The sequence below is a fragment of the Trematomus bernacchii genome, unplaced genomic scaffold, assembly GCF_902827165.1.
Source record: "Trematomus bernacchii unplaced genomic scaffold, fTreBer1.1, whole genome shotgun sequence".
Lineage (NCBI taxonomy): Eukaryota > Metazoa > Chordata > Actinopteri > Perciformes > Nototheniidae > Trematomus > Trematomus bernacchii.
This window is the reverse complement of record NW_022987769.1, coordinates 378,453-401,893: the sequence shown is the minus strand read 5'-3', so window position 1 is coordinate 401,893 and position 23,441 is coordinate 378,453. Positions and strand designations below refer to the sequence as shown.

The following is a 23,441-nucleotide window of genomic DNA, read 5'->3' as shown; positions in this document are numbered from 1 at the left end:
AAAGCCATGTTGGGTAAACTACCATCTTATATCTGCTCTCTGATCACACGGAGAGTTGCAACTAGCTATTGCCTGAGATCTCCAGCCGGCCAGCTAACCAATCAGAGCAGACTAGGCTCTGGTTTCAGGCAGTATGAGAAAAATAAAGAGCTTTTTGAACATTCAAACATGGAAACATGTCTAAGGAAAGTGGGTTTGTGTAATCACCGAGGATCTGGATCCTGATGTTGGCGGTCGCTGAGCCCAGAATGTTCTTGATCTTGATCTCATAGGATCCGCTGTCGGTGCGCGCGGCGTCCTTGATGAGAATGGTGGTGGAGTCGGTGGTGCTCTCCACCGACAGCTTGGAGGTTAGCAGCAGCTCCTTCCCGTCCTTCAGCCACTCGATGCTGGGCAGCAGCTGGGCCACGATGCCCACCCACAGCTTCACAGAGGACCCGGCTTTGTACTGAACCACGTCCAGGAACTCCGGAGGGAGGTCGATGGCCGGGGCGCCTGAGGAGGCAAGAGGCAAAGATCAAAAGGTGCAAAGAAAAAAAAGCATCCGACTCAGCATATATATTACCTTATGTTTATTTCTTTATTTGTATTTTTGTATTTTATTGCACGGTTGGAGGAGCTCGGGTCAGAAGAATTGCATTGCCATTTCTACTCTGTAGCTTATTTGCATATGACAATAAAACCTTTGAATGTTGAATCTCAGATCAAAACAAACATATGTAATAAATGTGATGTCATGGGAAGTCTCACCGCAGGTATCCACGCAGGTGACGGGGCCGGCGTTGAGCGACGGGTTGCTGACGGAGCCCACGGCGTTCTTAGCGTAAACTCTGAACTCGTAGGCCTCGTTCTTGTTGAGGCCGGAGACGGTGAAGCCCATCTCGATGATATTGGTGAAGTTGGCCTTCACCCAGCGGCCGCTTCCAGTGTCGCGCCGCTCCACGCTGTAACCTGTGATCTTGCTGCCGCCGTCGTACGGAGGCCGCTGCCACGCCAGGCTCACAGAGTTCTTGGTCACCTCGGTGACATGCACGTTAGCCGGGGGCTCTGCGACATTAGAGAGGGAAATATGTTCATGAAATCAGACCTAACATTCGTGAAGTCAGCTGTTTTACCCTGGGTACCCAAAAACCTGCTGCCGGCTATCTTTAAGAAAAATAGACGTCAATATATATATATTTGACTATTTATGTTATTATTTTATAATTATTGGTGTTCAGTGTCAGATTATTTTGCTAACATAGAAGAATCTTTTTATAATTAGTGTGGTTTAGTGTCCCAAATGCTTACTGATAAGCCCCTCATTTTGTTTTAAAATGACACATAAAGCTTTGAAGAAGTTCTAAATGTAAATTTGAACTTCCCAACAATCAAAAAACATATAATTCAATACCAAAATCATCAAAATGGATACGGTGCTTAACATTTGCTTAACAAGGTTTGAATTTATACTGCAGCGAAACCAGGAGAACAGGAAACACTCACCGCAGGCGTCAATGGCCAGCACCTCCTCCGAGGTCTTGCTCATCTTCCCGATGCCGGCGGCGTTCTCCGCAGACACCTTGAACTCGTAGATGAGTCCGGCGCATATGTTGGTGACGCGCCACTGGTTTCCGGAGATGGCCGTCTTGTTGACCTTCTGCCAGAGGATGCTGCTCCTCTCCTTCATCTGCACGTGGTATCCGATCACCGTGCTTCCGCCGTCGTTGACGGGCTCGTTCCAGCACACCGTCAGACTTTCGCGGGACACGAAGCTGAACCACGGCGTGGAAGGAGGCCCAGGGAAAGCTGCAGGAGAGGACAGCGTTAGTGTTTACTCAGCAACAACCACAAAGCATGCAATCACCCTGTGCACCTTATTATAGATGTAGAAAAATCGAAAAGAAAGATTTTTTTATCTAGCACACTTACTGTACGGCAGCTTGATCATGATGGGCTTGGTGTCGATGTGGTCGCTGAGGCCATAGCGGTTCTGGGCCCTGATCCTGAACTGGTACTCCTCGCCCTTTGTGAGCTTGTTGGCCTTGATGGCGCTGCGAGCGATGCTGGTGGACACCTCGGTCCAGTTGGGGGTGCTGGTCTGACGCCTCATGACGGTGTAGTTGGTGACGGGACTGCCGCCGTCGTACTCGGGACACGCCCATTTCAGACAGACTGTGGTCTCGCCAACCTCTCCCACCTCCACCGGGCCAATCGGGGGCCCGGGGCGGTCCAGGACCACGAAGATGAGGAAGATCTTGGTGGTGCCACCAGCGTTGGAGGCGGTGACTTCGTACCTGCCGGCGTCGCTGGAGATGCTTTCGTTCAGGGTGATGATCAGACTGTCGGGGGTGACTTCCGTCAGCAGCCTCTTGGAAGCCTTAATCTGTATGTTGTTCTTCGACATGGTGACCTTGGGAGTGGGCCTGCCGCTGAGTGGAAGCTCGAAGGTCAGGTCCGATCCAGCTTTCACATAAACCGTGTTCTTAGGGTAGTTCTTCAGGTCAAACTCTGGAGCCTCTGTGGAGAACATGAGACAGCAAGGAGGTGAGTAATGTCAGCTTCGTAGTGGCAGAGTGGAAAACTGTACAAAGATATCAAATTGTTTACAGGGACAATAAATGACTAAGATCAGCGCGTGAAGTGAAGACAGTACCGTGTATTTCCTTGACGATGACGGGCACGATCATCTCCTTGGCTTCGCTAAGGCCGGCGTGGTTCTCGGCACGCACTCTGAAGTAGTACTCGCCACACTCCCTCAGGCTCTTGATGGTGTGGTTGAGGGTCTTTACCGTGGCACACTTCACCCACTTGGTCTGTCCCTTCTCCAGGGCGTCAATTAGGTAACCCGTGACCCTGCTGCCGCCGTCGTACTCTGGACGTGTCCAGGCAATCGTTACGCTGTCCTTGGTGACGTTTGCAACTCCAAGTTTCGTAGGAATGCTTGGCACCTCTGTAACAGAGCACAGCACAATTTATGAAGCATGCATTGCAAAAGTTTGTATATATTACCTACATAGAGATGAAAAGAACAATTATTTTCATTATGGATTCATCTGCTAACTAATGGTTTGATCTAAATAAAGTGATTGATTTGTTTATTCTATTTATTCATTTATTTAACAGGGACAGTGCACATGAATTAACTGAGTTAGCCAAGAGGCTACGTATAGAACACGGTAACATGTCCATCTCAGTTACTCAAAGGACAAGGCTGGAAACAGCATACAGAGACATTTCTACAGGAAACATTACTTTCCATTTCCAAATGCCTTATTTCGTAAAACAACAGTACAAAACTCAAAGATATGAGATATTATATTCGTTGGTTTTTAAAGATATAAAACAGAGAAAAGGAGAAAATCCGTTAGCATTTACGCTTCGAGTTAAATACATTTTTTCAAGTGTCCAAATATAATGTCCATATTTGAAGGCATGAAAACAACATTTGTGCATGGAAATGATTATTTGCAGCTCTGAACTAAATGCGAAGGTCGGTTCATATGTTACCTGTGATCTTGGTTCCAGCCTTGGCCTCCTGAGAGACGCCCAAACCGTGCTCGTTCTCCCCGATGACTCTGAAGTAGTACATGGCGCCCTCTTGCAGGTCCTCCACCTTGTATGTTAGCACGTGGCAGTTGCTGGTCACAGTGACCCAAGCCTTCTTACTGGCCTCTCGTTTTTCAACGTAGTAGGCCTTCACCGCATCCCCACCATCGTTCTCTGGAGCTTCCCAGTTGAGGGTCGCAGAGTCCCTGGTAACTGCTGACACTTTGACATTGACCGGGGGTCCAGGAGAGTCCAGCACCTTGACCACCATGGGCAATGTTGCTGTTCCCAGCGAGGATTCAATAGTAACGCAGTATTCGCCCGAGTCATTCCTGGTGGCCTTCTCGAGGGTGAGTGAAGTACTGGACTCTGTGGATTCAATGGTTCCTCTGATCTTCAGATCAACACCCTCCTTGGCCCACGCCACTGACGGCACAGGTTTGCCCTTGAATGGTACCTTGAGAGTGAATGCTGTTCCATGCTTGACCATGAGTACTTTACGCAGCTCAATGTCAACGTCAAACGATGGCTCTGTGGTTCTGTCCATGGCTGTAGCCGGATCTGAGTACAGGCTGCATGTACTGCTGCCAACTTTGTTTATTGCCTTGACACAGAATTCATATTCTGTATCTGTCTTCAGTCCGCTGATGGTGAACTCCAAGCTCTTGGTAAGAGGGATGGCTTCAACCCATCTTGCCAGTTCCTCTGGGGATTCAGGTACCTCGTCTTCCTCGTCCTCATACTCATATTCTTCCTCCTCTTCTTCTGGCACCTCTGGCTCTGGTTTGTGGACGTACTCTCTGTATTCTACAGTGTATCCAAGGACAGGAGCGCCGCCATCATCTCGTGGTGGTTTCCAGACGATGGACACACTGTCCTTATTTGAAGTCACCGTCTTCGGCTTGGTTGGGCGAGAGGGAACAACCAGAGCATCCAAGGCTCTGAATGTGGCGCATTGTTCACTGGGAGGACTCAGACCAGCAGCGTTTTCAGCTAAGACTCTGAAGTCGTACTCACAACCCTTGCGCAGTTTGGTTGCTACTGTGGTACATTCAACAACTAGATCTCTGTTCACACGGACCCAACGCATGCCGGTCTTCTCACGGCGCTCAATCACGTATCCAGTGACGGGGCTGCCTCCATTGCTGGCTGGCTTGCACCAGGTGAGGGTCATTGTAGTTCCAGTAATGTCAGTGACATCCACACCAGTTGGAGCAGAGGCAAATGTGTATGGATCTGTAATCATCACAGCATCACTGTCCAGAGTCTCTCCACGGCCGTGCTTGTTGACAGCCAAGACCCTGAAGATGTATTCGTTGCCCTTGAGCAGTCCTGTGACTTTGAGGTATGTTTTTGTGACGTCCCCCTCCACCACTGTCCAGGCCAAACGGCTGGTCTCACGCTTCTCAACAACATAATGTGTGATGTCAGCCCCGCCGGCTTCCTGAGGAGGACCCCAGGACAGATCGCATGCCTGGGCTGTGAGACCTGTGATCTGCAGAGGTCCTGCTGCCGGTCCAGGCTTATCCAGAATCACACAGTGTATTGGCACGGCGACTGTGCCACCAATATTCTTCAGAGTGAGAACATACTGCCCAGAATCTCTTCTGACGCTGTCCTTCACAATGAGGCTAGTGCTGGTATCTGTTGAAACTATCTGGATCCTGGCTCTCAGCTCAATCTCTTTGCCATCCTTGGTCCAGGAAATGAGAGGGGCGGGACGTCCAGCAAGGTCAGCGTTAATCTTCAGAGTCTCTCCTGCTTTCACAAGCAATGATTCTCTGTACTTGACATCAATCATTATTCTTGGTGGATCTACATCTGCCTTGACAGTGATGGGACCGGTGGTGTCTGACGGTCCACTGAACAATCCAGCTGCATTCTTAGCAATGACCCGGAAGTCATACTGGCTGTCCTCTGTAAGGCCTGTCGCGTCATAGTGGGTCTCAGGCACATTGGTGAAGTTGCATCTGGTCCAGCGTCCTTCTGGAAGATCTCTGCGCTCAATGCTGTAGCCAGTAACCTTGGCTCCTCCATCATACTCTGGCTTCTCCCAGGACAAGGTGACAGATGTTCTGGTGACAGCAGTGACCTCAGGTGTGCCGGGAGGATCACATGGATCTCTGGCTGCTACAGCTTCACAGGCCTTGCTGACTTTACCAATGCCAGCAATATTTTCAGCATAGACACGGTACTCATACATCATGCCTTCTTCAATGCCATTGACTTTGTATTCTGTTTCTTTGATCATTCCTCTATTCAACTTTGACCAAATGATGCTAGTGCGCTCTTTCCTCTCCAGGTGGTAGCCCACAACAGGGCTGCCGCCGTCATTGACTGGCTCATTCCAGGTCACCAGCATGTAGGACTTGGTGGCCAACTTCACAATAGGTGTAGAGGGAGGTCCAGGCTGTTTGAAGTTGTACTGAGCAGTGATTCCCGGTGTATCCAGATATCCACTCTTGCCATAACGGTTGACAGCATAGATGCGGAATTGGTATTCTGCTCCATGTGTCAGGCGGCCAGCCTTGAAAGATGTTCTAGCAACATTACTTGCGACCATCTGCCATTCTTGTGTGTTTGTGTCTCTCTTCTCTACAATGTAGTTACTGATGGAGCAGCCACCATCATACTCTGGTAGAGACCAGGACAGTGTGATGCTGTCTGATGTCACTGCATCCAAATTAAAAGCTTTAGGTGGACTTGGTTTATCAAGGACAACCACTCCAATGTCTGCTGTGACAGTTCCTCCTGTGTTTGCAAGGGTGATCTCATACTTGCCAACATGTTCTCTGCAAGCTTCTTTGAGGATAATTTTGGATGAGGTTGCGGTGTTCAGGATGGTCACTGCCGATGTTTGCTTCAAAGGAAGGCCGTCCTTCTTCCAGGATACAACAGGCTTTGGTCTGCCTCTCACTGGAACCTCGAGGGTGAGGTCGCCTCCAGCCTTCACACTGTATGTGTTAAACAGTAAGTGGAGGGATGGTTCAATTGCAACATCCTTTGCAACCACAGGCAAGCCAAGATCCTTTGGCTCGCTCTTTCCCTTTTCATTGATTGCAATCACTCTGAATAGATAGACTTCATTATGACTCAGATTAGGAACGGTAGCTTCAGTCACCTTGACCGTGCACGCTGTGCCCCATTTATCTCCACTCTTAGGCATGAATTCTACATTATAGCACATGACTTTGCTTCCACCATCATGAGCAGGTTTGTCCCATACCAGAGTCACACTGGTCTTAGTCTGATCTACAAGAGTAACCTTGTTCGGTGGCAGCGGTACCTCAGACACCTTGATTTCTTTGGTTTCTACCGCCTGTCCCTGGCCATATTTATTAACGGCACAGACTCTGAAGTAGAAAATGCCACCTTCAGGCAATTCCTCAATCTTGAATGAGTTTGTCAAGCAGTTGCTGGTGACAGTAGTGTATGCCTTCCTGACAGACTCTCTCTTCTCAACAATGTAGTTTGTGATTTTAGAGCCTCCATCAGTGAGGGGTGTATCCCAGGCAAGAGTCACTGAATCCTTCTTGAGCTCCTTAACTGCGAAGCTTTGTGGTGCACTCGGTGTGTCCAGAATTCTCACTGCAACAATGGCAGACTTTTCACCACTGCTGTTCTCCAGTGTCAGTGAGTATTTTCCACTGTCAAAGCGGTTAACATTGTCAATGACAAGCATGGTGTAAGAGCTGGTGGTGTCAATAGCAGCACGGTCGGTGAGGGCACCATCAACCTTCTCCCACTTCACGGAAGGTTCAGGCCGTCCTCTAATGGCAACGAACAGACGCAGAGTTCCTCCTGCACGGACAGAAACCACCTTTCTGAGATCAGCGTCCAGCTCAATCTCTGGCGCTTCCACCCGGTCAGAAGTGACCACAGTACCGTGGACGCTAGCAGCCTCGCCCACTCCCTCTGAGTTGATGGCACAGACACGGAACTGGTACTCTCCACCTTCCTTCACGTCTGTGATAGTGAGCTTAGTGGCTTGTGTGCCAGTGGGTGGAGTGCACATGGTCCATTCCTTTACAACTGGTGCCTCTATGGCTGGCGCTACTTCTGCCTCCTCGTCTTCTTCAGGCTCTGGCGTGTACTCCCGCATTTCCACAATGTAACCCTTTATGTAGGCACCACCATCAAAGTCAGATTTGCCCCAGGTCAGGGACACAGAAGACTTGGTGTAGTCTGTCACCTTAGGATGATGTGGAGGTCCAGGTGGTGTGAGGGAATCACAAGCTCTGTAGAGCAGGGACAACTCACTGAGGTCTCCCATTCCAGCCTCGTTCTCAGCTGCAACACGGAACTCGTAGAAGTGGTCCGTCATCAGACCCGTGACCTTGAAGTGGTTGTCGGTCAGCTGTTGTCTGTTGCATTTTGTCCACCTTACACTATCCTTGTCACGCTTTTCAAGGTGGAAGGTGTCAATTTCAGCTCCACCACTCTGCTCTGGAGGAGTCCAATTCAGAACAATAGAGTCCTTTGTAATCTGACTTCCTTCTGGAGTTCCAGGAGCACTGGGGGGCTTGTAAGGATTGCGTGCAATGATGGGTTCACTCTCAAGACAATCTCCAACACCATATTTGTTGACTGCCTTGACTCTGAAAATGTATTCATTTCCAGTGAGCAGATTTTTTAGTTTATAGAATGTACCCTTAACACTCTGTGCAGCTACTGTCCAGGACAACCTGCTGGTCTCTCTCTTCTCCAAGATATAGTGAGTGATGCTAGCCCCACCATCTAGAGTTGGTTCAGACCAGGCAAGGGTGCACCTGTCAGACATGATTCCTGTCACTGTCATGGGTCCAGGGGGTGGACCTGGTTTATCAAGGACTTTGACGGTGATAGGGAAGGTTTTTGTGCCGCCTGCATTTTTGAGGACGAGGTCATAGTGGCCACTGTCAAGCTTGGTGACATCTTTAATCGTAATGGCTGTACGTTTCTGTGTAGTCTTCACTTCAATGCGCAGGGCTTTTGGCATTTCCTTACCCTCTTTTAGCCAGGCAACATCAGGAAATGGTTTTCCATATATGTCTGCATCAAGAACCAAGTGTTCACCTGCATTGATAACAATGGCATCCTTGTATTTGGGATCCATTGAGGCCCTTGGTGGTTCAATTTCATCAGTAGCAGTAATAGGTCCAGAGCTGTCGGATGGCTCGCTGAAGACTCCGGCTGCATTTCTTGCAGTAACTCTAAATTCATATTGCTCGCTCTCAGTCAGGCCAGTGACGGTGTACTCAGTCTCCACTATATTTGTGAAATTAGCTCTGACCCAGCGCTTCTCATCGGAGGCAAGATCTTTCCTTTCCACAATATATCCATTCACTTTGCTGCCACCATCATACTCAGGCTTGGTCCACTGAATCTTTATGATGGTCTTAGAGATAGAAACGGCTTCAGGAGCACCAGGAGGATCACATGGGTCACGAGCAACAAAGGACTCAGACGCTTTACTGCATCTGCCAATGCCAACAATATTTTCACCATACACTCTGAATTCATATCCAATACCCTCCTCAAGATTGCTGATCTTGAACTGAGTATCAGTGATAAGAGTCTTGTTCAGTTTGTTCCACATGATGCTGCTTCTCTCCTTGCTTTCTAGATGGTACCCAACGACCGTACTTCCACCATCATTGACAGGCTCATTCCACTCAATGATCATCATTTCCTTTGTTGCAGATTGGACATGTGGTGTTCCTGGAGGCCCTGGTGGTTTGTATGGGTATTGAACCACGATGGACTTTGAATCCAGGGATGAACCCTTTCCATATCTGTTTTCAGCTATGATTCTGAACTGGTATTCTGCACCAGTCTTCAGCTTAGGGATCTTTATTGCTGTTCTTGCAAGCTGTGTGGTGACTGACTGCCATGTTTGGGTGGTGGTGTCTCTCTTTTCCACGACATAGCTCTTTACCTGGCATCCACCCATGTACTCTGGTGGATCCCATGCGAGGTGGACAAAGGTGTTGCTCACTTCTAGAACCTTCACCGGACCTTTAGGAGGACCAGGCTTGTCAAGGACAATTATAGACAAATCCTGATTGATGGTGTTGACATTATTGGTTGCTTTGATGGAATATCTGCCGAAGTCTTCCTTGCATGCTTCAGTAATTTGAATTCCAATTATTGTTTGTGTGTTTATCACATTGACTCTTGATGTCCCAGCCAAAGGCAGACCGTCCTTGGTCCAGGATACTTGAGGTTTGGGTCTGCCAAGCAACGGGAACTCCAACCTCAGGTCTTTTCCAGCTAACACACTGTAGGTGTTGAATTGCATCTTAATGCTTGGCTCCATGGTCATGTCACTGGCAACAATGGGCGCAGCAAGAGCAATTGGCTCACTCTTTCCCTTCTCATTGTAAGCAATGACCTGGAAGAAGTATTCTGCTCCTGATGTGAGGCCTTTGACTGTGCCGTCACATGTCTTTGTATTTGTTGCGACTCCCCACTTGTCTGTACCCTTGGGTTGCATCTCAATCAGGTAGCCACCTATTCTACTGCCTCCATCATGCTCAGGCTTCTCCCAGGCCAGAGAGACTGTGGCTTTGGTGACATCAGTGATAGAGATTTTTCCAACAGGCATTGGTACCTCGGAGGCCTTGAAAGCTGCCTTTGTTTCAATAGAAGAGCCAGTTCCGAAATCATTCTCAGCCATGACTCTGAAGTAGTACAAGGCACCTTCAACCAAGTTGTCCACTTTGAAGGTTGTTGATGTGCATTTTGTTGACACATTTGCATATGCCTTTCTGGTTGATTCACGTTTGTCGATGACATAGTTCTTGATTTTGGAACCTCCATCAATCAGTGGGGCCTCCCATACAAGAGTGACAGAGTCCTTTCTAATGTCTTGAACAGCGAGTTTCAGTGGGGCGCTGGGTGTATCCAGGACTTTAACCGAAACAATCTCAGACACAGTCCCACTGCTGTTGGTCAGACTCAAGGAGTATTTTCCAGAGTCATTCCTGTCACATGAGTCAATGGACAACTGTGTGAAGTTCAGAGCTTTCTCAACCACCACTTTTTCAGTCAAGTCTCCCTCATCCTTAGTCCACTGAACCTCAGGTGTTGGCCTGCCCTTGAATGGAATATGGATTCTAACAGATCCACCAGCTTTCACGATGATGCCCTTCCTTAGCTCTGAGTCGAGCATGATTAGAGGTGGCTCCACCCTTTCCTCTGGTTTAGCTGTTCCAGAAAGAGATGCTGGCTCACCAACTCCCAGTTTGTTCAGAGCACACACCTGGATTTTGTATTCCTGACCCTCAGTCAGTTTGGTAATTTCATATTTGTTGACACGCAGGCCAGTAGGGGGAGTAACCATGGTCCATTCTTCCTCTTCAGCCTTGCAGACTTCAACAATGTATCCTTGGATTTCACTGCCACCATCAGACAGTGGCTTACCCCAGGACACTGAAATAGAGCTCTTTGTGGAGTCACTTACATTCACATATGCCGGTGCACCAGGTTTGTACTTGGGGTCACTGGCCTTGTAGTATGGAGTTGGGAGGCTTGGCACTCCTGCTCCAACAACATTCTCAGCTGTGACTCTGAACTCATATTCATGGGCAGAGGTTAGGCCTGTAACTCTGAAGGACAGATCAGTGACCTTCTGTCGGTTGCATCTAGTCCACTTGATTCCCTGCCGGTCCTTCTTTTCAACAATGTAATTGGTAATCTCACTGCCTCCTTCGGTGTCAGGGGCTAACCAAGAGACGGTCATGCCATCATGTGCAATGTTGGTTACTTCCTCCATGTGAGGTTGACCAGGAGCAACAAATGGAGTCTTCATAATGGCTGCACTAGACAGCAGTGGTTCACTGATACCATAACCGTTAACCGCCATGACACGGAACATGTACTCATTGCCTTCCAGTAAATTGGTGACTTTGTAGCATGTGTGTTCACAGCTGTTAGAAACAATAGTCCAAGCGAGGCGGCTGGTCTCTCTTCTCTCGATGAGATAGTTTTTAATAGGACTACCTCCATCATGTAGAGGGGCACGCCAGGCCAGTGTGCATCTATCTTCAGCTACTCCCGCGATGTGAAGGGGTCCTTCACATTGGCTGGGCCTGTCCAGGACCACCACCTTGAATGGAACAGTTTCACTGCCAGCGCAGTTTGTCAGCTGAAGAGTGTAATCTCCACCATCAACTCTGATAGAGTCCTTAATTACAATCATGGCATGGTTTTCTGTGTTCTTTATTTCCAGTCTGAGTGTATTCTCGATTGGTTTTTCACCCTTGAACCACTGGATTGTAGGGGCTGGCTTGCCAGAGACATCTGCGTCCAGCTTGAATGTCTCTCCAGCATTGATGATGATGGTCTTGGTGAATGCAGGGTCGATGGAGAATTTGGGTGCCTCAAACTCATCGCTCACAGTGATCGGTCCACTGTTGTAGGATGGCTTACTGACGGTGCCTACAGCATTTTTGGCAATGACTCTAAAGTCATACTGGGCATTTTCAGTCAGACCAGTGACAGTGAACTTGGTCTCAATCACATTAGTGAAGTTTGCCCTTACCCACCTGCCCTCTGGCAGATCACGCCTCTCCACGGTATAGCCGGTGATATTACTGCCACCATCATATTCTGGTTTAGTCCATTGGATGATGATGGTGTCTTTGGTCACATGGATGGCCTCTGGTGTGCCAGGAGGATCACATGGGTCACGTGCAACACAGCCCTCTGAGAGCTTACTGCACCTTCCAATGCCAACAATATTCTCAGCATAAACTCTGTATTCATACTCAATACTCTCCTCCAAGGGGTAACTCTTGAAAATAGGCTCATGGATTAGTGTCTTGTTGATCTTGATCCAGAGAATACTGTTCCTCTCTTTCCTCTCGAGATGGTATCCAAGGACAGGACTGCCTCCATCTACGACAGGCTCGTTCCACTCAACAATCTGGTGGTCCCGAGAGAGGGAGGAGACGAAGGGGGTGCCTGATGGACCTGGCTCTTTGTATGGGTACTTAGCGACCACGGCGGGTGAATCCAGACCGTGACTCTTGCCGTAGCGGTTCTGGGCAATGATCCTGAACTGGTACTCAGATCCAGTCTTCAGTCTAGGCACTTTGATGGTGGTTCTTGCCCAGTTGTTGCTCACATTTTCCCAAGATGTGGTAGTAGTATCTCTCTTCTGTACAATGTAGTTTGAAATCTGGCAGCCACCATTGTGTTTTGGTGGATCCCATGAAAGAGTGATACTCTGTGTTGTAATTTCATCGAACCTCACAGGGCCAGATGGAGGGCCGGGTTTGTCAAGTACAATGATTTCAAGGGATGTGTCCTTCTTTCCTGCTGAGTTAACAAGGTTTATACTGTACATGCCACCATCATCACCAGTGGCCTCCTTAATGCTCAGTGTTGTATGTGTTGGTGAGTTGAGAATGTTGACTTTGGTAGTGAACTTCAAAGAAGCCCCATCTTTACTCCATAAGACTTTTGGTTTGGGTCGTCCATAGATGGGAACGTCAACATTTAGGTCTTTGCCCACAAGGACACTGTAGCTGCTGAATGCTGGTCGAACTTCAGGCTCAAAGACTAGGTCTGTGGTCATCACTGGACCAGAAAGGACTTTGGGGTCACTTTTTCCCTTATCGTTGATTGCTGTGACTCTGAACAGATACTCCTCTCCAGGGTTCAGTTTGGTAACAGTAGTCTCCATTGTCTTAAATGTGTTAACACCATTCCACTTCTCCTGGCCCTTGAGCTGCACCTCAAGCAGATAATGAATCACTCTGCTGCCACCATCATACTCTGGCTTCTCCCAGGCCAGAGAGATGCTTGTTTTGGTCTGATCTGTAACAATCAAGTTCTTTGGGGTCTGGGGCACCTCTGAGACCTTAAGAGGGTCAACAGTTGTGGCAGGCAGGCCGACACCATGTCCGTTCTCAGCAAGGACTCGGAAGTAGTAACTGCAGCCCTCCTGGAGCGGCTCAATCTTCCACGAAAGCTGGTGACAATTTGTTGCAACTGCAGCATATGTCTTACGTGTACTTTCTCTCTTTTCAATAACATAATTCTTGATCTTGGACCCACCATCCAACAGAGGTGGCTCCCATTCCAGTGTGACTGACTGGTTTGTAATTTCTTTCACTTTCAAAGCAACAGGAGCACTAGGTGTGTCGAGAACACGGACAACAACAAATGCAGATTTGCTTCCGCTGGCGTTCTCTGCAGTGATGGTGTATTTTCCACTGTCATTTCTGCTCATCTTGTCGATGACAAGGGATGAGTAACTGCTGGTCACCTCGACCTGAGCCGTCTCCTTGAGTGCAGCTTCATCTTTGTCCCAAGTGATGGTAGGAGTGGGCCTTCCCTTGATGGGTATGAACAGTCTAAGGGAAGCTCCAGCTTTAATGGTCACAATCTTTCTCAGTTCTGCGTCAATGTCAAGGTCTGGCTCCTCCGCCCTGTCCTGTGCCACGACAGCTCCAGAGACATCAGCAGGCTCACCAACTCCAACTTTGTTAATAGCACAAACTCTAAACTTGTATGCCTGGTTTTCCTTCAGGTTTTCAACTTCATACTTTGTCTTCTTGATACCAGTGGCTGGTGTGCACATTGTCCATTGCTCGGCAGGGGCATCTGTGGCAGTGGCCTCAGCAGCAGGGGCCTCAGCAGGGGCCTCAGCAGGAGCCTCCACTGGCAATGCTGACTCGGTGGTGGTGCAGCACTCAACAATGTATCCCTCAATGGCACAGCCTCCATCACAGGCAGGCTTGCTCCATGACAGGAACACTGATGTTTTAGATGTGTCCGTCACCTTTGGATTGTGTGGTGGGCCGGGCCTGAAGATGGGATCGAGAGATCTGAAGTAAACAGTCGGGGAGCTTGGCTCTCCAGCACCTACAGCATTCTCAGCTGCAACTCTGAATTCATAACAATGGCCTTCCAAGAGTCCAGGGACCTTGAAAGTCAAGTCAGTGACTGTTTTCCTGTTGCATCTGGTCCATCTGACACCTTCCTTGTCATGTTTCTCAATGATGTATCCGGTGATAGGACTGCCTCCATCCTCAGAAGGAGCCTCCCAGGTCAGCATCATCGAATCTTTTCTAATATCTGAAACTTCCAAGCTCTTTGGTGTTCCAGGGGCTGCATATGGATCCTTGATTGTGACAGCATCAGACTCCAGTGGTGCACCAACCCCATACTGGTTGACAGCATGGACTCTGAAGATGTACTCGTTTCCTTCCAGCAGCTTAGTAATCTTCAAAAAGATGGTCTCCACATTTGAGTCGACAACAGTCCAGACTAGCCTGCTTGTCTCTCTCCTCTTCACAATGTAGTGAGAGATCTTACTGCCACCATCTTGCGCTGGAGGTTTCCATGAAAGGCAGCACCGATCTATGGTTATTCCTGTTATTACAAGAGGTCCCTGTGGTTCTCCAGGTTTATCTAGAACAACAACATTGACCTCTACTGCTTTTTCTCCTCCTGGATTCTTCAGCAGCAGAATGTATTGGCCTCCATCTGTAAGTTTGGCTTCCTTGAAAGATATATAAGCTTTGGTGGGTGTGTTCTTAATTTCTCTATGAATAGTGTTGCCCAGTTCATTCTCTCCCATCATCCATTGGATAGAGGGCAATGGTTTTCCATGAACATCCGCATCAATCTTGAAGTTGTCTCCAGCATTGACCACAATAGTCTTTGTGTACTCTGGGTCTATGCTAACGCGTGGGGGTTCAATCTCATCCTTGGCAGTGATGGGGCCAGTGCTGTAAGAGGGCATACTGAAAACACCAGCAGCATTTCTGGCAATAACACGGAACTCATACTGGCTGTCCTGCACAAGTCCAGTTGCAACGTATTCAGTCTCAATGACGTTGGTGAAGTTAGCCTTCAGCCAGCGACCTTCAGGAAGCTCCTTCTTTTCCACAATGTAGCCAGTGACCTTTGAACCACCATCATATTCAGGCTTATTCCAAACGATGGTAATGGAGTCCTGTCCGATCTTTGTCGCCTCTGGGGTGCCAGGGGGATCACAAGGATCTCTGGCAATACGTCCCTCAGACACTTTGCTCATTTTTCCTATTCCAACAATGTTTTCAGCATAAACTCTGTATTCATACTCCATACCTGGTTCCAGATCACTGGTCTTGAAGGTTTGGTCAGTAATCAGAGACTTGTTCAGTTTCACCCACATGATGCTGTTTCTCTCCTTGCGGTCGAGATGGTAGCCTAAGATTGCGCTTCCACCATCATTCACAGGTTCATTCCAGGCCACCACCATGCTGTCCTTGGTGCAGACTGCAATGTTTGGTGTTCCTGGGGGTCCTGGGAGCTTGTATGGGTATTGAGCCACAATACACTCTGAGAGAAGAACAGGGCCTTTTCCATATCTGTTTTCTGCTGTTATTCTAAACTGATACTCAGAGCCAGTCTTCAACCTGCCTGCCTTGATTTTGGTTCTTGCGAGATTTGGAGATACAACCATCCAAGCAGTTGTGGATGTGTCTCTCTTTTCCACAATGTAGTGTTTGATGGTGCAACCACCGTCATAGACTGGTCGGCTCCAGGCGATGGTTACACTTCCAGAAGTCACCTCCTCTACCTTAACGGGGCCGCCAGGCTGACCCGGTTTGTCGAGTACAACAATACCGATGTCTGCTGTTGCCTCTCCTGCTGTGTTCTTTAACGTGATGTGGTACTTTCCAATATCATCTCTAGTAGCTTCTTTTATGTTGAGCTTCAGCATTGTCTCAGTTCCGCTAACGTTGACTCTGGTAGTCCTCTTCAGAGGTTCACCATCTTTAACCCAGGAGACTTCTGCTTTGGGACGTGCAACTATTGGGACTTCTACTGTCAGGTGTTCTCCTGCCAACACACTGAATGTGTTGAACATCATTTTGATAGAAGGTGCAATCACAAGATCCTTTAAGATCACAGGCACACCGATTTGACGTGGGTCACTTGTTCCCTTCTCGTTTCTTGCTGCTACACGGAACATGTACTCTTCACCTTCATTGAGTAGCTTAATAGTAGCTTCTGTTTCCTGTACAATGCCAGACGGGTACCACTTATCCTCACCCTTGGGCTGGATCTCAATGACATAACAGCCAACTCTGCTGCCGCCATCGTGCACTGGCTTCTCCCAGGCCAGGGTGACAGTGGTCTTGGTGACATCCTTAAGAGTGATCTTGCCAGGTGGCTGTGGTTTCTCAGACACTTTAACTGATTCACCAGCCTCAATGGGAAGACCAATGCCATATTCATTCTCAGCTAGAACTCTGAAGTAATAGTTGCATCCTTCCAGAAGCTGGCCTACTGTGAAGGTGGTGCTATGGCAGTTAGAGTTAACTGTGGCATACGCTTTCCTTGTGGACTCACGTTTTTCAACAATATAGTTCTTAATCTTAACCCCTCCGTCATTCACTGGTAGCTCCCAGGTAAGAGTGACAGATTCATTTGTTACAGCAGTAATCTTCAGATTCTGTGGGGCACTTGGTGTGTCAAGCACACGGACCTGGACTGTAACTGTCTTGGAGCCAGACTCGTTTTCAACTGTAAGGTTGTACTTTCCGCTGTCAAATCTATTGACATTTTCAACAACAAGTGACGTGTATGATGTTGTGCTGTCAATGGTTGCCCTCTCCACACGCTCCCCATCTCCCTTGGTCCATGAAGCAGTAGGAGCTGGTCGGCCTCTGATGGGCACAAACAGTCTGAGTGAGCAGCAAGCTCTCAGACTGACAACCTTGCGGAGCTCAGCATCCAAATCAATCTCAGGTGGAAGGAGCCTGTCCTCTGCCTTGGCATTGCCAGGTACAGATGCTGCCTCTCCAAGGCCTTCACTGTTGATGGCAGAGATGTTAATCATGTACTCCTGGTTCTCCTTCAGGTTAATAATGGTGAATGAGGTGGCAAGGAGTCCTTCTTTGGGTGTCACAATTGTCCATTCTTCCTCTTCCTCTTTCTCAGATGGGATGCAGGTCTCCACAATGTAGCCAGTGAGGTCTGAGCCTCCGTCATACACAGGCTTGTTCCAGGCCACAGTGATCGAGGACTTGGATGTGTCCAAGATTCTGGGGTTGCATGGGGCCCCGGGTGCGTACAGCACATCAGTGGCCTTGTAGAAGGGACTGGAGGTACTTGGCGGGCTCAGTCCGGCAATGTTCTCAGCAATAACTCTGAATTCATACTCATGCCCAACAAGAAGGCCTGTTGCCTTGAACTGGAGATCTTTGACCTTCCTCTTGTTGCATTTGACCCAGCGGAGGCCTATCCTGTCTTTCCTTTCAATGCTGTAGTTGGTGATGGGAGTTCCACCATCACTCTTAGGCGCCTGCCACATAACAAACATTGAATCTTTAGTGATAGCCGTCACCTCAGGATTTTCTGGAGCCTCTGGAACCACATATGGGTTGTCTGCAATGGTGGGTTCTGAATCAAGACACTCGCCAATTCCATACTTGTTCACTGCCATAACTCTGAAGATGTATTCATTTCCTTTGAGCAGCTTGGTCACCTTGTACTGTGTAACTTGCAGGTCTGAAACCACATTGGTCCAAACGAGTCTGCTTGACTCGCGCTTCTGAATCACGTATCCGTCAATCTTGGCACCTCCATCATCTGCAGGTGGAGCCCAGGAGAGTATACAGTTGTCAGCGGTAACATCAGACACCTCCAGAGGTCCTCCAGGTGGTCCAGGTCTGTCAAGTACTTTAACCTTAAAGGTGTGCTTAGCAAATCCACCAACATTAGTGGCAGTCAAAACAAATTCTCCTCCATCCGCTCTGATAGAGTCCTTGTTGGTCAGAAGGGTTGTCAGTTCTGTGAATTTGACGTCCAGTTTCATCGTGTTCTCAACGTCCTTTCCATTCTTGGTCCAGACCATGGATGGGGTTGGTTGACCGGCAATGTCAGCATCAAGCTTGAAGGACTCTCCTGCTTTCAGCAGAATAGTATCTTTAAAGATGGCATCAACCATAATGCGTGGCTCAATGATGTCGTCTTTGCAGGTGATTGGGTCTGAGTGATCAGAGGGAACGCTCACTGCCCCGGCTGAGTTTCTGGCTATAACACGGAACTCATAGGAGGCATCCTGAGTCAGTCCGCTGACAGTGAAGGCTGTCTCTGTGATGTTGGTGAAGTTGGCTCTCATCCAGCGGCCAGCAGGCAGTTCCTTCTTCTCCACCGTGTAGCCGGTGATTTTGAAACCACCGTCGTACTCGGGCTTTGTCCACTGAATGGTGATGACGTTCTTATTGACAAAGATGGGCTCAGGCATACCTGGAGGGTCCACAGGGTCCAAGGCCAGGATGGCTTCTGAGGCCTTGCTTGGCTTACCAATTCCAGCCATGTTTTCAGCCATGACGCGGAACTCATAGGCAGCACCGTCTTCAAGCCCGATGGTTTTAAAGAGGTTTCCTTTGACAAGAGTCTTGCTGATCCTTTGCCATACGATGCTGCTTCTCTCTTTCCTCTCAACATGATAACCAATCACTTCATTTCCACCATCAACCACAGGCTCATTCCATCCAACGGTGATTGAGTCCTTGGTAAATGCAACAACACCTGGAGTACCTGGAGCACCAGGTACTTTGAATGGATAGGCAGCCACCACAGCATTTGAGGTGATGGGAGGTCCAACACCATATCTGTTCTTAGCCTTGACTCTGAACTGGTACTCTGATCCAGTGGTCAGGCGAATGGCTTTGAACACAGTGCGAATGATAGCAGAGGACAGCTCAGTCCAGGTTTGGGAAGTTGTGTCTCTGATTTCAACCACATAGTTGTTGATGGGAACACCTCCGTCATTCTCAGGAGTGTCCCATGCAAAGACACAATAGGTACGCGATATCTCCACAATGTTAATCGGTCCCTTGGGGGGCCCGGGTACATCGTGAACCTTGACAATGATGTTGTCTGTCACAGAGCCAACAATGTTCTTTCCTGTCATGGTGTACAGCCCGCTGTCAGCTCTGTTGCATTCACCAATGCTGAGAATGACAGTAGCAGCGGTAGTTTCCACGATGGTTCTCTGTGTAAGCTTCAGGGTTGCGCCATCCTTTTGCCAACTAATAGTTGGTCTAGGACGTCCCATAACTGGAATTTCAACCTTGATGTCGTCTCCTGCCTTGGCAATGATAGTTTTCTGACATACACCCCGCAGGTCAAACTCAGGCAGGGAGGTAGAGTCCTTGACCTGGATGGATTTGCTCTCATGTGGTGCACTTCTACCAGAGTGGTTGACAGCCATGACACGGAAGAAGTACTCCTCCAACTCATTAAGACTCTTCACTGTGAAGTCCATGGTCTTCACTGCTGTCACGTGTGCCCACTGATCAGTTCCCTTCTTCTTGGCTTCAAGGACATATCCTGTAACTCTGCTTCCACCGTCATGCTTGGGTTTGGTCCAAGCCAAGCTCACAGAGGTCTTGGTGATATCAGTAGGGATGATACTCTGTGGAGGCGTTGGTGCCTGTGATGCACGAATTGGATCAGCCGTCTCCACCGACTCACCGATGCCATACTCGTTCTCGGCAGACACTCTGAAGTAGTACTCACAGCCTTCACCCAGGTCACTGATGTTCACTGAGGTGGTTGGGCAATGTGTGATAGCTGTAGCAAAAGCCTTGCGTGTTGATTCTCTCTTTTCAATGATGTAGTTGGTGATTTTGGCTCCACCATCGATCAGAGGCATCTCCCATTGAAGAGTGATGTTGTCCTTTTCAATCTTGAGAGGTTTCAGGTTGAGTGGGGGTCCAGGTGAATCCAGGACTCTCACATTTATATCTGCAGTTTTATTTCCAGCAGAGTTTTCCAGGGTCAGCTCGTATTTACCGGCATCGACCCTTGAGCTCTCAGGGATGATCAGCATTGTGAAGGACTCGGTGCTGTCAATGACTGCCCGCAGGACAGGACCTCCCTCCTTAGTCCAGGCGACAGCGGGCGAAGGACGTCCCTTGATAGGCACAAAGAGGCGGATGGAGCAGCCAGCCCTGACGACCAGGGTTCTTCTCAGCTCCATATCCAGCTCCAAACCAGGTTCGGTTTCACGCTCTACGATCTCCATTAGCTCCAGAGTCTCAGCAGGCTCTCCGGCTCCTTTAGCGTTCACAGCGCTAATTCTGAAGTGGTACTTTGCACCTGTCTCCAGCCCGGGAACAACAAACTCTGTGATCCTCAGTGGAGACGAGGGGGTGTCTCTAACCCATTCTTCTGCCCCTTCCTTCCTGTGCTCAATCACATATCCAGCCACCTCCAGTCCTCCGTTGTCCAGGGGTTTGCCCCAGTTCAGAGTGGCAGTGGCATTGGTCGTGTCTGTGACTCTTGGATTGACTGGAGGTCCGGGCACATCTGCCAGGGATAAAGGAAGTGGTTAGTGTCTTTAAACAATTATGATGTGCCTTCAAAATAAAAGGCTTCAGCAATTTGAAATGTAAAGAAATGTGGGTAAAGGAGAACATGTGTATGCCCCTGAAACATCTTGTTGGGAACCCTTGTTTTACTTACAGGCAATAACTGTGGTTATGACAGGCATTGAGGGCTCACTGGGTTCTCCGTAGCCGGCTTTGTTCTCCGCCAGAACACGGAACTCATACTCCATGCCCTCAATGAGGCCGGTCAATTGGTAGCTCATCTCAACGATGGGCTTCTTGGACGCCCTGACCCATCTCATGCCCTTCTTCTCCTTCTTCTCCACACAGTACCCTAAAATATCACTTCCTCCATCCTCAGCCGGCCTCCTCCAGGTCACAGTGGCTGAATGTCCATCCACTTTGCCAACCTCCGGTTTAGAAGGTGGACCGGGAGGACCTGCTCGCAGAGAAGAGGAAATACATTCAGGAGTCTGAGAGTACATCAAGGTTTCTGAAATGCTTTCAATGTAAAAGAGGCTTCATGTTTTGATTAAATACAAGTTCATTTGCATACATTTCCTGTACATAAATGTGAGCGTTGAATAAAGCCAGGTTCAAAATGTTTTTAAAGAGGGGGATTTTGGATATCTTTATGAATCATAAGATAAGATAAGATATACTTATGGTACAAAACGATTTAAAAAAGAAATCACTCCAATAATCAAAAAATACAGGCATAACAAATGGCATGTTGTCCACGTGAACGTACCGAATCTATCGACCATCCTGACGGCCTCGGAGTGAGACGGCTCGCTGGCTCCGTACTGGTTCACGGCGGACACTCTGAAGAAGTACTCGTTGCCCTGGATGAGCTTGTTGGCCACGTAGTGACAGTCCAGGACCTTCTCTTCCAGGATGGTCCACAGCAGGCGGCTGGTCTCCCTCTTCTCCAGGGTGTAGTACTTGATGGCGGAGCCTCCGTCCGTGGTGGGGGCCGTCCAGGTGAGAGTGACCTTCTCAGAGGAAATGCCGCTGCACTCGATGGGCCCAGGAACTGCAGGAACATCCAGGACTTTGACCTTCACCGTCTCCTCCTTCACTCCGAAGGGGTTGCTGGCGGTGATGATGTAGTCTCCGGAGTCATTCCTACTGGCGTACTTCACGGACAGCGTAGAGGAAGAGGCGGTGGTCTCGATGTTAACCAGGTCCGAGGGTTTGAAATACTTTCCTCCCTTGGACCAGCAGGAGGTGGGCGCAGGTTTGCCTATAATGCTGGTGGCAGTGATCACGATGGTGTCTCCAGCCCGGACGGTGAGACCCTCCATCACATGAGAGTCAATGATGATGGTCGGGGCAGCTGTTGGACCATGAAGGATAAACTTAATTCATCATGCAGATTACATTACAGGGTATTTGGATTAAAGATATCTGTGTGGTAGTTTAAAAAAAAAATGCCCGATCATCTGGGAACCATATCGGCAAATACTCTTTCTCTGAGTTTGTTGTGAAAGCAGCTGATATAGAAGTCTAATCTATCAGGACTCAAGATCCTCTCTAACGCCTACTTTATAATGCAGTTTTCACCAAAAACAGAATGTTACACGAGCACTTTGAACACATGGTGGTAATCATTGACTTGGAGATGTTTCAATAGTGACTGATTCTAAAAGCACAAAAGGTGTTGGTTTCTAATATAAATCCTTCATGTTTATGGTATATCTATCTCACCGTATTCGTCGGCGCAGATGATGGTGTCTGTCTGCTCCGAGGGGGGGCTGAGGGCTCCGGCCGAGTTCTTGGCTCGGATCCTGAACTCGTACTTGCAGCCCTCCTGCAGGTCGGTGACGGTGTACGCCGGGTCCACCACGTTCACGGGGTTGGCCTTCACCCAGATCTTGGAGGGCAGGTCGCGGCGCTCCACGATGTAGCCGGTCAGCCGATGGCCGCCGTCAGACTGCGGCTCGGTCCACTGCAGGGTGACGGTGCTTCTGGTGATGCTGACAACATCGGGTCTGCCAGGAGCATCTGGGGAAACAGGGATTCAAAACATGAAGGCATTGCAGCATACGTCACAGAATCACTGATGGATCAGCTGTCCAACCCTTACCGATGGGGTCCAGGGCCACCTGGGGGTCGGTGGGGGCGCTGGGCCTCCCGATGCCGGCCAGGTTGACGGCCATGACTCTGAACTCGTACTCAAGTCCTTCAGTCAGGCCCATCACTTTGTGCTCCCTCATCATCAGGGCGCTGGGGCTCGCCCTCTTCCACAACATGCTGTTCCTCTCCTTGAATTCAACAAAGTAGCCTGGACGTACGGGCAAAATCACAATCAATACACATCATACAAACACCATAGTGTTTATATGACTATTTATTAAGTCAAGGAGGTAACACTGCTCTAAATGCTTTAGGATCAAAGATAGAAGACAGAACCACATGGATATTGGACAGGAATATAGAGGTGTGCGAGGAGGCTCACCTGTGATGGGGGACCCTCCGGTCTTCCTGGGGTCGTTCCAGGACAGGTAGGCGGAGTTATGGCGCATGCTTGAGATCTGAGGTGGAGGAGGAGCATCGGGAACATCTGCAGGAAAGAAGACAAGT

At 48.9% G+C, this 23,441-nt stretch overlaps 1 protein-coding gene across 1 annotated transcript in view; it reads right to left on the bottom strand.

Moving 5' to 3' along the window:
* LOC117496739 (titin-like) overlaps positions 1 to 23,441 on the bottom strand; it is a gene marked incomplete at its 3' end in the record, with an annotated part of 221,578 nt that overhangs the window by 9,810 nt on the left and 188,327 nt on the right. Inside the window, 11 exon segments of the mRNA XM_034148477.1 lie at positions 208 to 495; positions 751 to 1,047; positions 1,486 to 1,788; positions 1,912 to 2,499; positions 2,636 to 2,932; positions 3,490 to 20,835; positions 20,992 to 21,294; positions 21,607 to 22,194; positions 22,566 to 22,862; positions 22,945 to 23,142; positions 23,317 to 23,421. Of these exon segments, the coding sequence (XP_034004368.1) occupies positions 208 to 495; positions 751 to 1,047; positions 1,486 to 1,788; positions 1,912 to 2,499; positions 2,636 to 2,932; positions 3,490 to 20,835; positions 20,992 to 21,294; positions 21,607 to 22,194; positions 22,566 to 22,862; positions 22,945 to 23,142; positions 23,317 to 23,421 (20,610 nt within the window).